The 14,658-nt window shown below is 47.8% G+C and overlaps 1 protein-coding gene across 1 annotated transcript in view; it reads right to left on the bottom strand.

Annotated features, from left to right (window-relative positions):
* VPS37B (VPS37B subunit of ESCRT-I) overlaps positions 1 to 11,975 on the bottom strand; it is a 31,428-nt gene extending 19,453 nt beyond the window's left edge. The window contains exon 1 of the mRNA XM_019977036.2: positions 11,797 to 11,975. Coding sequence (XP_019832595.2) covers positions 11,797 to 11,907 — 111 coding nt within the window. The 5' untranslated portion in view covers positions 11,908 to 11,975. The remainder of the gene's footprint in view (positions 1 to 11,796) is intronic.
* Positions 11,976 to 14,658: the final 2,683 nt, after the last annotated feature.

The raw sequence follows: 14,658 nt of genomic DNA, 5'->3' as shown, positions 1-14,658 counted from the left end.
ACCAAAATCCTTCTTGCTGACAGAAACTTGCTGTCCTTAGAAAGCAGCAGATGACGGATGCAGACTCGACCAATCCTTTCCACATGGAGCTGGCTCGCACCTTAAAAATTGAGTGTTATTCACTTTAAATGCAAAAATGAACACAGAAATGCAAAAAACTAGCTCCAGGGAAGAAGTTAGTGGTCTCAGCGACACACAACTCGATTGTTTTCTATTTCTGGCAGGCACAACATACCAGGGTGTTCTGTTGGGCTTTTTTTTTCCCCCAGAAGACTTACTTCCTAATATTTAGAGGAAAACTAAACAAGATCTCCCCACTTCCTGGACTTGTGTGGACAGCTGTGCCAATAACAAGCGTTATTCCTGGCATCAGGGGCCTTGCAATTCCTGGGGACTCAGGGTGGAGACAGAGAGGGGTGAGGAGCAGAAGGCAAGATGGGACCCAAACAGACCACAATGTTACCTGTCTCTGACCCTCATCTCCTAAAAGCAAGGGGCTTGTCACACCTGGACCCACCCTACTCCTACGGAATCAGAACCTCACTGCAGGTGAACCAGGAAACAGAGAAGCCCTCATTTCATACTATCAGAACCAGTCAGCTCAGCTGCTGGTTAACTGAGCAGTTTGGTTAAAGTGGTGACTCACGAAACACTTAGAATTTTACAGATCTTATCCATGTTTTTCATTTAAGGCAAAGGTCTTTTCTTAGAAATAAGGTCCACTAGCTCAAGTTTCAAAAGTTCCTCATCCAGACCACAACCTCTCTGTGGGGGAACTTAAAAAAAGACACTGGACAAGCAAGATGAGAGCAGAATCCTTCTGGAATCTTCAATCTCCCCCTATCAAGTCCATACCTAATTTACTAGCTTTTTCCCCTCTAGTGAATCACCTGTTAGCCCTCAGCTTACAGGTTTTTTTTTTTAAGATTTTTCTGATGTGGACCATTTAAAGCCTTTATTGAATTCGTTACAACAGGGTTTCTATTTTATGTTTTTGCTTTTTGGCCATGGAGGCATGTGGGAGCTTAGCTCGCTGACTAGGGATTGAACACTCATGCCCTGTACTGGAAGGCAAAGTCTCAACCCTTGGACCGCCAGGGAAGTCCCAGCTTACAGCTGTCACACACGGTTCATCAGTCGCCATAGTATTTAATGAAATCATGTGATTACGATAACAAATAAAATCAGTGAACAGGTCTGAGAGCCAACACACTTGACTCTGGGTAATTACTCAGTGTCGGAGCCGAAATGCCCAGGGGATCTGACCATGATGGGGGGAGGCATCAATCATTGTACCTGATGAAGGGCCTGGAGAGCGCCAATTACTGGGACACTTTAGTTAAGTGGAGGGAGGTCAACTAATAGCTTCTACTGTAATTTTAAAGTCCAGATCCCTCCTCCCTTTCCCAAAAGAAAGCAGTCTATGGAAGACAGAACTTCTAAACTTTGCTTTTCTTATTAGTAGTTCCTTGCCAGCACAACCAACCAAAGTGTTCACTTGTTTAGTGACAGCTTCGGGGTTTTCCCCTCTTCGTCTCCTCTTAACCACAACCTACAAGGAAAGAATGTATGAGAATTTTCTGGGATGGTCTTTACACAGGTGCAGGTGAGAAAACGCCTCTCCAGGAAGATCTGGGTGTGTGTTAAGACTACATCTTTAGAAGATTTTGCTTTTACATGTAAAATATATCATGACATGAACTTCCAACACCTGACTCAAACATTCAGTTCACTAGATAACGTTTACTCTCACATGACTGAAATTATTCATCTCTGTTCAGTATGAGAAAATGCTATTCTAATAACGAGGTTTTTTTTTTTTTTCTAGTCTGTGGATAGAGAAAGGGATTAGTCAAAGGAGAATCAGTTACTCTAAGTTATTCTACTTAAATTTCATACACACACAAAACTGCAATTTTAACTGATGCAGGGAATAAAATTTCTAACAAAAAGAATCACCAGATAATTTTTTGAAAATAAGTCATTCTTAAGTGTTGATATTTTAATAGATTTATGTTCAAAGATGTTAACTGCAATATAAATTATGAAAGCAAAAAAACAAAAACAAAAACAAAAACCCAGTACCTAAGGGACTAGTCACATAACTGTAGCATCAGTTCAGTCGCTCAGTCATGTCAGACTCTTTGTGACCCCACAGACTGCTGCACGCCAGGCCTCCCTGACCATCACCAACTCCCGGAGTTTACTCAAACTCATGTCCATTGAGTCGCTGATGCCATCCAGTCATCCCATCCCCTGTCGTCCCCTTCTCCTCCCACCTTCAATCTTTCCCAGCATCAGGGTCTTTTCAAATGCATCAATTCTTCCCATCCATCAGGTGGCCAAAGTATTGGAATTTCAGCTTCAGCATCAGTCCTTCCCGGAGAAGGCAATGGCACCCCACTCCAGTACTTTTGCCTAGAAAATCCCATGGACAGAGGAGCCTGGTAGGCTGCAGTCCATGGGGTCGCTAGAGTTGGACACGACTGAGCGACTTCACTTTCACTTTTCACTTTCATGTACTGGAGAAGGAAATGGCAACCCACTCCAGTGTTCTTGCCTGGAGAATCCCAGGGACGGGGAAGCCTGGTGGGCTGCCGTCTATGGGGTTGCACAGAGTCAGACATCAGTCCTTCCAATGAATATTCAGGACTGATTTACTTTAGGATGGACTAGTTGGATCTCCTTGCTGTCCAAGTTGCAGCATACCCACATGATTAAAATATAAGTCGCTAAAAATCATGTCATTGAAGAATCTTCTGACAAAAAATAAAGTGTTCAGGGCATAACTTCACAGATAAAAAACAAGACAAAAACTACATGCAAAATTATCCCAGTGGCAGAAAACATAAAGAAAACATATAAAATGTTTAACAGTGTTTATCTCTGAGTGGTGGTATCACACGTGACTACGTATTTCTTCTTCATAGTTCTGTATTTTTTAGTTTTTCTATAATATGAATGTTAAAAATGCAATTTTTAAAGGTTTGATCAATTGGGATCAGAAATTTTATACACTATATAGACTTCCTTGCCTTCTCAAACAGAGAGATGAAAATAGGACAGCCTCTGATGGGACAGAATTGTCAGTATCAAGTAACCATAGAGCCCTCTGTGATAAAAACATACTCCTGGGCCACGGAAGCAGATGGCTACATTTATGACCTTAAATAAGCAGTTGCCGAAGTATGCCCCAGGGAACCTAGCCCCACCAGACTGATTAAGTGTGGGAAATATTGCAATACATGCTATTAATAGCTGTAAGAGAGAAACCAAACAAGGAAAGCAAAAATAAAACCCCTCTTATTTAACCAGATTCCCCAAATTTCTTCACCATGGAACCCTTTTAATGTAATCACCATCAAAAGCCATCGAATCAAATAGCCCCAACCACTTCATTAACAACTGCTGAAGCTTTACTTACTGGGCATTTCTTAAACTGTCATGCACTGTGTTCCAGTTTACAAACACCGTCTTATTTCATCCTCCAAATGTCTCTCAAGGATGCTATCTTAATCCTCCCATTTTAAAGATGGGGAAGCCAATACTTAGGAAGGTTCATCCCTGTCCAAAGTCTCCTAGCAACCCAAATCCTGTCTTAACCACTATGCTTAACAGCTGATCTTCCATTTTTTGAGCAGCTTCATTTATTTCTTGATGGTGTATAATCGGGTCTACTAGTTATCTCCTACACCCTGTAAAAAATCTGCCACTGACAAGCCGAGAAGACCAAGCGCGTCGTTACCTGAGTTGTGTGCAAAGCAAGATTCAGCAGACTGGGCACTGGGTTCAGCGTTCCCTGCTAAGAGATTCTGACTGACTGAAAAAAATTTTTTTCTTCCAAATTCTTTCAGCCTTCTGACTGATCCCTCTGCTTTCTGGTCTTACCCCCTCAAATCCATCCCCCTCTGGCTGCCTGAATCATTTGTATGAATCACCAAGTGTGACTGCGCCACTCCCAGGCTTAAAACCCTCCCTATGACTGGACAGTGAAGCCCGAGCCCTTTCCACAAGCTTGGGACCGTCGGGTTTCTACCGGCCTCTCTGACCCCGTCCTCTCATGCCCTGCCCTGGTCCCTCCAGCGAGGCCTGCAACAGTCCTGTGCACCCGCTGTTTCTTTTTCGTGTCTCTCTTTGTGGGGCCCGGAAACCCTTCTCCCTCCTTACCTGGCTAACTCACCTTTGCAATCACAGCTCCTGAGTCATCACCAGGAAACACTCCTGAGGATCACCCCCAGCCCTGCAAAGGCTCTCCGGGTCTCCCTCCCACTAGGGCGTGCCCTCACCCCTACTGCGTCAGGTACATTGGGATCGGCTTACGTGTACCAGCGCGATCCTCAAAGATGAAAATTCTGTGGCTTAGTGGTTTCACATCCCCAAGGTGCTCCATGAAGGTTGAGTAAACGCATAAACTTCCTCGACATCAGCTGTGCTCGCGTTAAGGAAAGCCGCTTTCTGATGGCAAACGTTAATTAGCACTTACTCTGTCCCCCTGCCAACAACGGCCCTGGGCTACAGTATGAAAATAACCTCAGGGCGCCATTAGCTAACCTTGGAGACAATAGAAAATTTGATTGGAAAGGAACATTAACTATGGCACTGCTTGTAATGTAACAACTATCTGACTATCTGCTTTTCACATACACTCTTTGGTATGACGGACCATATTGCTCACAGTTTAAATGCTTTCCCCCGTGCACTGCAAGGTAACCTACTGACCAGACAGCTCCACCCATGGCTCTCTTTTCCCTCTTCCCTGTGAAGAAACTAGAATTTTCCTCCGTCTTTGTACCATTGGGTAGGATGGTTTTCCTGAATGATGATGGGATGTAAAAACCCCCTGGAGCCGAGGAAGGAGATAAACCAGCTAGAACTCTTGCCCCAGCGTGTTCCGAGCCTCAGCAATCACACCCATGAGCAGAGGCTGACGCACAGGTCGTTACAGACACCAGGCACTGTGGCCTGGCACGGTCCCCTGAGCACCAACCTGCCAAACGCTGTGATAAAGCCGAATCTACGACCGAGCTGACTGGGCTCAAGAGCACCTCGATTCTGCACGTGTCCTGAGGCTCCTCTTGACCAGTCTGTACAGCACAAGCAGCTCAAAAGGATGCTGACTTGTCTGTAAAGTCGAGTCATCAGACCCGTTTCTCCTTGCGCCTCCATGGCACCTCTTTCCTTCTCCCAACCCACCGACGATAAGCCCATTGGCCTTTTAAACTTTTATGTTCGCCTTGATTTCAACAAGTGCTTGGGAGAGGTTACTTAGCTCTCACATTTGTATCCCTGAGCTCCAGAACCGCACAGTCAACTGCCCACTGCACGAGGCCACGTAACTGCCGTGCCTGTCCCCCTGCCGGGCTCCACGGCCCCAGGGACCGCCCCCCCCTCCAGGCTTGCTCTGGGCCCTCCTTTTACTCACTTTCGCTTAAAGCCCATCTAGCTCCACTCACTCAGGAGCATGAACTGGGCACAGCCTATGTGCCAGGCCTGTGCTAGGGCGCCCGGGACACAAAGAATGGAACTCCGGGGCCAGGCAGGGACACAGGGAAGCAAAGGACTTACAAAATGTGTGTCAAGTGCCACCAAGGAGGCACAAAAGAGGCTAAGGGGCCGTGTGTCTGTGACTGAGCGGGAAGAGTGTTTGGAAGGCAAAGCTGATGGGCCCCTCAGTGGGCAGCGGAGCGGGGTACAGCTCCACGAGGGTGGGAAGTAGGAAGGGGCTCAGCCAGCTGGTCTGCATCTCCCCCCCCAGAACTCTGGCTCGAATCCTAAGCTCTTCTCGCCTGGTCTTCCGGAACCCCCTACGCCAACCCAGCCCACACTGCGGCCAGCACGGCCTTCCTGCGGCGCTCCTCCGATCACACCGCGGCCCCGCTCCAGAGTCACGGAAACTCAGTGCTACCAAGTGAGTTGCCACGCAGCTCCTGCCCGGGCTCTCGGCCTCGTCAGCTTTCTTTCTTGTCACTTCCCTTCACACGAGCAAACCTGACCTGGTAACTCACGAGTCATGAAACCTGCCCTGAGCTTTCCTGCTCGGTGCCCGGGCTCAGCCGCCTTCCTGAGCCCCCACTTCTGTCAATATACAATTTAGAGAAATAAATACCTAATTCAAGACAGTGGCTCCCTGGCGGGGTGGGGGTGGCAATCACGCTCGGGATGGAGCACAGGGTTTGCTCTGGCTCGGTCGCGTTTTCTTCCTAAGCTGCTGGCAGGTACACAGATGTTCCTTGTGTCATTCCACACCCTTACAGGAATTACTGTATTTCATCATTTATTTTCTTAAAGCTTGCCGGCCTATCAAAGTCCATCTCTTGCAGTAGGAACCTAACCTAGCCAGAAAGCCCCTCTTCATCTGACATTCAATGTTATTTACAATTCATGTGTGGCCTTTCTCTTATTCTTCCTCTAAAGAAAATAAACAAACGACTGTGGTAAAATATACACAACATGGGCCTTTCCTGGCGGCTGGGTGGTGAAGAACCAGTTTGCCAATGCAGGGGATGTGGGTTTGATGCCTGGGCTGGGAAGATCCCCTGGAAAAGAAAACGGCAACCCACTCCACTATTCTTACCCGGGAAATCCCATGGACAGAGGAGCCTGATGGGCTACACCCCACGGGCTCACAAAGAGTCAGACACGACTTTCCGACTAAAACAGCACACGCAACATAAGACTGGCTGCTGCCACCACTTTCCAGGGCGCACTCGCCCGCCAACTGCGTGAGTTTGCTGTGCGGCCACACCATCATCTGTCTCATCTCCCCGATCCGAAGCCCCCCACCTCCCATTCTCTCTGGTGCTGTGGATGTCTGTGCACTGAATCTCTCCCCTAAGTTATAATACAGCGATTATACGCTATTCATGTTTCTACCCTTTACACTGCCTCACAGGTGGGTGCTGCACAGACGTGGACCAGACACGGAATCGGCTTGAAATGGCAGCCAGGACATTATGCCTTTTAGTTTTAGCAATAACAGCCGATATCAACAGTCTACTCAGTGTTCACTCTGTGCCAGGTACCGTGATAAGTATCCCAACAACTTCTCTGATTTAGCCCACCTGCAACCCTATGGAGGCGCTTGCTGTTATTGTCGCCTCGTTGAAAAACGAGGAAACCGCAACTGGAAAGACAGAATGTTTGCCAAAGGTCACATCGCCGGTAACAAAAGCCGGCTCTGTGCTGTGCCGCCCCCACTGCGCTTTTAATCAATACAGAGGAAGTAGACAGCAATTAAGTAAAATAAGGGATCGGATTTCACGTAAGCCAGCCTAAACAATTCTGAAAATCTCGTCAAAGAAAGGGAGCCACCCTCCACCAGCTTCACCTGCGATGCCACTTAGCCTCACAAGAACCCTAAGAGGAAGGCACGGTCACTGTCCTCACTTTCCAGGGGACGCACTGAGCTGGAAAACAATGAAATAAGTCACCAAAGTCGCAGCTATAGTCTTTCCACGAAATCCAGATGCCTTCTTTGAAAAAGAAAGAGTCAGCCAATATTGGATTCCAGAAAATATTCTGGGACACAGTAATGTTTTACTCAAGAGTTAAAGTCATAGGTCCATGGAAGAGAAGATTTAAACATAAAAGTTGCCGCCTTTATATATATTAATGACTGGCTGACAGGAATAGAAACATACTCCAGTAGTAGCCACTCAAAAGGGTTTCACATCTCAGCCTCTAAAAACCAGTCCCACCAGCGTTCAGAGCTCGTTTGAGGAAGCAGTCCCTGGTCCGTACGCTTCAAAGAGCCATTATGATTCATGCAGTAGCTTCGCAGCCCCACACAAACCACCCCAGAACACGCCTTAGGGAAACAGCTTCTTCCAGACCAGGCTCTTGAGTTTCCACAGAACTGTTTCTCAGATCCTCAGTTTTTGCATGTGGGCAGTTTCACCTGCCACAGGAGCAGAGTTTCTGAGTTTGAATTCTTAGTGAATCCTCAGCTAACACCAACTCGTCAGCATTTCCTCAGAAAGCACACTGGGAAGAATGACCCAAGAGGTCCGGTTTAGCTGCCTAATCCCCTGAGCGATGGTTCCTTTTAAGGGAGTGCCCTGCAAGTCCAATGGGGTTAATGTGGACAGACAGACAAAGGCGCATTCCACCGCCAAGTAAAAATAACTTGACATAAAAATAAAAACGTGTGCATAAGAAATATCAGCCCAGAGCAAAAGGAAAGAGCTGCCCATCAGTAGGGACACACCACATTTTAGAGAACTGCATGCAGACAAGAGGAACAGGAAAAGAGAAACCCACGGGCAGGGAAAATGAGAATGTGTGCCGCTCCAACATTTTTGACTCTAGTTTCCAGCTGGACTACAGCTCAGAAGCCACAATTAAAACAATGTAAGTGAAGCACAATACACAGCTTATTTAAACCTAACAGTGAATGCCTTCAAAACCTAGCCACACTTTGCAGTCGCCACAAAATAGCCCCTCAGGCTTGAAGAAGCCTTACTCTACAATTTAAAACACTTCCTTCTGCCAATTAAAAAAAAAAAAAAAAAGGCCTCAGTTTAGGGTAAGAGATCTCCGCCTGAAAGTCCTGTTCTATTTACTGTCTCATTCTAGAGCTACTGAGACAATCACTAACCACAGAAAGCTAAAAAAAAAATTTAGGCTAATAACAAATAAAAATCTACTTTAGATTCTTGAAATAAGACCCTGTTATGTGGTTGGGCTGACCTTATATGCATGATTGTCAGTAACTGTTCCAAAAGAGAACTACAAATTACTCCTGCAATTACTCTTTATTGAACACCATTAATATGTACCATGTTAAGGACCTAACCCTGGAGAAGGAAATGGCAACCCACTCCAGTATTCCTGCCTGGAAAATTCCATGAACAGAGGAGACTGGTGGGTTACAGTTCATGGGGTCCCAAAGAACTGGACATGACTAAGCACTCACACAAGCACCTAACACGCACTCTCTAATATAATCCCCAAGTCAACTCTGAGAAGTATTTTCACTGAACTTTCCTGGTGGTCCAGTGGTTAAGAATCTGTCTCATCAATGCAGAGGATACAAGTTCGATCCCCGGTCCCGAAAGATCCCACAGGCCACAGGGCAGCTGAGCCCCTGTGCCATAACTACTGAAGCCCGAGTGCCCTAAAGTCTGTGCCCCATGAGAGAAGCACGTGGGCAGCTTCTCTGCAACGAGAAGTCCAATCACTGCAAGTGGAATAGCCCCGCTCACCACAACTAGAGAAAACCCACATGTGTAAACCAAGACCCAGCGCGGCCAAAAATAAAACTAGGAAGTATATTTTCTTTCCCACATACCCTTCCCCAGTGGCGGCTCACAGAGGTGAGGTGACCTGCCTGCAGTCACACAGCTGGGCAGTGGCCAGGCCTGGCCCGGAATGTATAATTCCAGAGCCCGAATGTTCTTTAACACCAGATCATAAACATGCCATCTGGTCAAAGCTATTTCACAAATATTTCCTTCTGTCTCACAGCCACCCCCAAATAAACCAACACGCAACATCAGCAGCTGAGTGAAACTGCCAGGGCCAGAATGCTGGTTGTTCACATCACAGCCCTTCCCTCAGAAACCCACCACACACGTCCAGGGCAACAGGACTTTCGAAGGGTCACCATGGCTGGGTGAGCTGCCTGGCTAAGGCAGTCTGGTTTTCACGTTCAATTTCCTTGTTTTAATAAAAGCACTATACCCTGAAGACCAAACCTCTGCTGAGTAATTTAACTTAATCACGTGGCCTAATCAAGAGAGGTTGGTCCTCAGTATTTGTATGAGGTACTCTGGCATGAAGATCACCTGTACTAAAAAAAAAACAAAAACAAAAACAAACCCTGCTAGATTAATCTGCCTCTCCCTTTAAATAGTAACTTACGGTGTGTCTCAGATAGAGGAACAGGTAAAGCTGTCCTAACAGCCTGAGTCAGCAGACTGACTTGACTCCACAGTCTTCCCTCCACTAAAAGGCACTTTACTTCTATTAATGTTCTACTAATATAACTACAGTACTCTGTCCTGAAACTGAGGAGTCACATATAATAAAATTAACTTGTAGGCAGTGTTACACATTAGAAATACATACCTATCATTTTATTATTAAACTAGAAAGATGCCTGCAGGCAGTCAACAAAAGGTCTCCCGGCAACTGACAAGCAGAGTTAACTAAGCAAAGATTTTCTTTCTTTGGAGACATGAAACTCTCATTCAGTCAAGAAAGATGGATTTTGTCACTTATTCTTCTCTTAAAAGGAAAGCGCCACATGGAGACCATAAATGGGGTGAATTGCATCTCAGAGCAATGTTATATGTGCCAAGTTACAAAGCCTGTGAATACAAGGGGTGGATTAATGGAAAGACTGATACCATCTTACTACAGTGGCCTCTCTGTAGCTCCGGACAATGATCTGTTGAGGGTTTTCCAGTGATTTTGAATGTGCAACCTCCATACTAAGCCCCCTTTTAAGGGGGCTGGCTCAGTGCTGAACAGTCAATCCCTTTGCAGAAAGCAAGCCAAAAGCCCCCACACAAGCTTCTGGGTGAGAAGCTTGGCCCTGTAGGCGTGGGAAGGCTCAGACTTCAGAGACAAAGGAGCAAAAGCAGGAGGTGGGCTGGGGAGAGCTGGCTGGGCCTGGGTCTACCAGCCTGGAGAGGACCCAGATTCACAGGGCTGGACTTTCGGGGAAAGAGTTCAAAAGGGCTGGGGGAGAAGGACAGAAGAAAGCACACCAGGAGCGAAGTCAGTTACCCCTGAGAACAAACCCTGCTACAAGGGATGGAGGGAGATCTCCAGAAACAGCAGGGGGCACACCTTGCAGAGACCAGGCAGCCTGTCTACTATCAGAGGTTGGGGTGGGCTGTCAGCCCCTGACCTCCAGTTTATCTCCTAAAAAACAACTTCAGGGATCCTCCTTGGCCCCAGCTAGGAAGGACACTGTGGGGCAGAGCCACCATGCTAGAATTACCACATTCCCTTCTTCTACGTAGCGGGGCATGGCATCCTGCCAATCCACAAGACCGGAGGTGAGCCCCCGGGACAACACTGGTTAAGACGCCTTCCAAATGAAGTCAGACCCAGAACAGGCCCTCTGACCCTAAGGATCCCTCAGATAAACGGCCAAATCAGATCTTAACCTAGGTAAGTCCGCTGCCCCGTGTCTCCCAGCCTTGGAGACGCCTGCCCACCCCTAAGGCCCATCTCAGAACCACCTCTCAGATTTAGCTAGACACTGCCCCCACATCCATCTTGGAACCCCCGATCCTTTCCTAAGATTCCTATCTAGCTAATCCACTCAGCCCCTCAAAGCCTATCCTCAGATTCCAGTAATTATTTCCCTGTACCCGTCAACCCTTCCCTCAACACCAACCCCTGCCCAGACCTAACCTTCCGCCCCCTCAGTCCCGTCTCAGGCATCCCCAATCCTCGATTACCGTCCCCTCGACCCATTCCAACCCAGTTTCGGTCCCTCAGTTTCCTCCTCGCCTCCCCAAACTCGGCCACAGCCCTCCACGACCCCGAATGCCCCTTCCAGGCTCCCTAATCCGCGTTCCACTCCGCCTCAGGACCCCTCCAGCCCCCGCAAGCTCTGTCCCACCCAAGAGCTTTTCCCAGCTCCGCCCCAGCCTCGGTCTCCTCATCCCCAACCCCACCTCAAGCCCCCCTCCCCAGTTTCTCGTCCCAGTCTCCTCAACCCAACATGAAGCACCGCGACCGTCTCCGCCTCGGGCCACCTCCAGCCCGCCGCGGGCCCCCGGCCCCGCGCGCCCCCCTCGAGGCCCCGCCACCGCCGCTTTGAACTGCCGCTCGGCTCACCTCCTCCATCTTCTGCACCATCTCTGTCAGCTGCCCCTCGTCCTCCAACAGCTCGTTGAGCTGCACCAGCGACAACCCGGCGAACCGAGCTTCGCTCACACCGCCCGCCATCGTCCCGTCTCGGCCGCCGCCGCCGCCGCCGCCGCAGCTCTGGCCGCCAGGCTCCACGGACCGGAAGCGCCGCCCTCAAGGCCCGCCCCCAGCGGGGGGGGCACGTGACGCCAGCCGTGGGCCCTGACGTCATCGCCTCGCGGGCGGGAGGACATGACGTCGCAGTGTGGGCTCTTGGCAGAGAGAGTGTTAGGGGCTGGGGTTGTCTCTGAGAAGGATGGGGGCTTCTAAGGGAAGGGACCTGGAGACAGGCTTGGGACGCAGTGGTCAGCGGTAATGATGTCACTGCAGCATGACATCAGGAGGGTGTCAGAAGAGCCTTTTCCTCGAGGAAGAGAAGAGCCTTCTGACATCAGGATGTCAGAAGAACCTTTTCCTCGAGGAAAAAAAAGGCGTGGATCTGAAGAAAGCAGGCAGTGGGACGGAAGTTTGTGCAGCCTAAGCCCAGCCTGACCGAGGGAACCCCAAAGAAGGGGATTTATGGGAAAACAACTCTAGATGCCTTGGTTTTTCGTAATTGTGGAACTGCCAAGTCATTCATTTGACAAAATTTAGACCTACTATGTGGACTAGGAATTGGGTATGTCAGTTCAGTTCAGTTGCTCAGTCGTGTCCAACTCTTTGCGACCCCATGAATTGCAGCACACCAGGCCTCCCTGTCCATCACCAGCTCCCGGAGTTCACTCAAACTCATGTCCATCGAGTCGGTGATGCCATCCAGCCATCTCATCCTCTGTCATCCCCTTCTCCTCCTGCCCCCAATCCCTCCCAGCATCAGAGCCTTTTCCAATGAGTCAACTCTTTACATGAGGTGGCCAGAGTATTGGAGTTTCAGCTTTAGCATCATTCCTTCCAATGAACACCCAGGACTGATCTCCTTTAGGATGGACTGGTTGGATCTCCTTGCAATTCAACGGACTCTCAAGAGTCTTCTCCAACACCACAGTTCAAAAGCATGAATTCTTTGGTGCTCAGCTTTCTTCACAGTCCAACTGTCACATCCATACATGACCACAGGAAAAACCATAGCCTTGACTAGACGAACCTTTGTTGGCAAAGTAATGTCTCTGCTTTTGAATATGCTATCTAGGTTGGTCATAACTTTCCTTCCAAGGAGTAAGCATCTTTTAATTTCATGGCTGCAATCACCATCTGCAGTGATTTTGGAGCCCCCAAAAATAAAGTCTGACACTGTTTCCACTGCTTCCCCATCTATTTGCCATGAAGTGATGGGACCAGATGCCATGATCTTCATTTTCTGAATGTTGAGCTTTAAGCCAACTTTTTCACTCTCCACTTTCATCAAGAGGCTTTTTAGTTCCTCTTCACTTTCTGCCATAAGGGTGGTATCATCTGCATATCTGAGGTTATTGAGATTTCTCCTGGCAATCTTGATTCCAGCTTGTGCTTCCTCCAGCCCAGCGTTTCTCATGATGTACTCTGCGTAGAAGTTAAATAAGCACAGTGACAATATACAGCCTTGACATACTCCTTTTCCTATTTGGAACCAGTCTGTTGTTCCATGTCCAGTTCTAACTGTTGCTTCTTGACCTACATATAGGTTTCTCAAGAGGCAGGTCAGGTGGTCTGGTATTCCCATCTCTTTCAGAATTTTCCACAGTTTATTGTGATCCACACAGTCAAAGGCTTTGGCATAGTCAATAAAGCAGAAATAGATATTTTCCTGGAACTCTCTTGCTTTTTTGATGATCCAGCGGATGTTGGCAATTTGGTCTCTGGTTCCTCTGCCTTTTCTAAAACCAGCTTGAACATCTGGACATTCACGGTTCACGTATTGCTGAAGCCTGGCTTGGAGAATTTTGAGCATTATTTTACTAGCGTGTGAGATGAGTGCAATTGTGCGGTAGTTTGAGCATTCTTTGGCATTGCCTTTCTTTGGGATTGGAATGAAAACTGACCTTTTCCAGTCCTGTGGCCACTGCTGAGTTTTCCAAATTTGCTGGCATATTGAGTGCAGCACTTTCACAGCATCATCTTCCAGGATTTGAAACAGCTCAACTGGAATTCCATCACTTCCACTAGCTTTGTTCGTAGTGATGCTTTCTAAGGCCCACTTGACGTCACATTCCAGAATGTCTGGCTCTAATTGGGTATATAGTTCTGAATAAAATAAAAAGGACCCCCGCTGACATGGAGCTAACAGACAGGGAGGCAAACAAAAAATAAACGAAGTGATTACAAATTGGGAGCAAAGAAGGAAATGAATGTTGAAATAAAGAGAGTAATGGGGATACCTTTAAAGAGAGTAATAAAAGGTGGTCCTCTCAGGGAAGATGACATCTGAGGAGATCTGAAGGGTGAGAAGGGCAGAACCACCCAGCATTCCTATAGGAAGCCCAAGCCTGCAAGACCAGCATGTACAGAAGCCCCGAGTCAGTTCTAGCTTGGTACATTCAAGGAAGGGCAGAAAACCAGTATGACTGGAGCATCAGAGCAGGGACCCATGTTAGTGCCGTGTGCCTCAACTCAGAGGAAGGTACCTAGACATTTAGATGGGCCAAGCTGTGCTCTTTCAGAGAGATTATTGCCGGTGCCATTGTGCAGTCTCCCCACCCCTAGAAGCGTTTCAAGATCCAGGAATTCTGGGAACTTGTTATCCTGCTTTGGAATCTTCCACAGTTCTAGCTGAATGAAACCAACATCTGAGGATAACCACAAAAGCCTCCTAATTTTACACATAAGGAAACTGAGGCCCTTGGAGGAGGAAGTTGTCTTTTTTCAAAATCAAGT

This window comes from Bos indicus, chromosome 17 (assembly GCF_029378745.1).
Source record: "Bos indicus isolate NIAB-ARS_2022 breed Sahiwal x Tharparkar chromosome 17, NIAB-ARS_B.indTharparkar_mat_pri_1.0, whole genome shotgun sequence".
In the NCBI taxonomy this organism is placed as follows: Eukaryota; Metazoa; Chordata; class Mammalia; order Artiodactyla; family Bovidae; genus Bos; species Bos indicus.
This window is presented reverse-complemented; position numbering and strand designations above follow the sequence as displayed.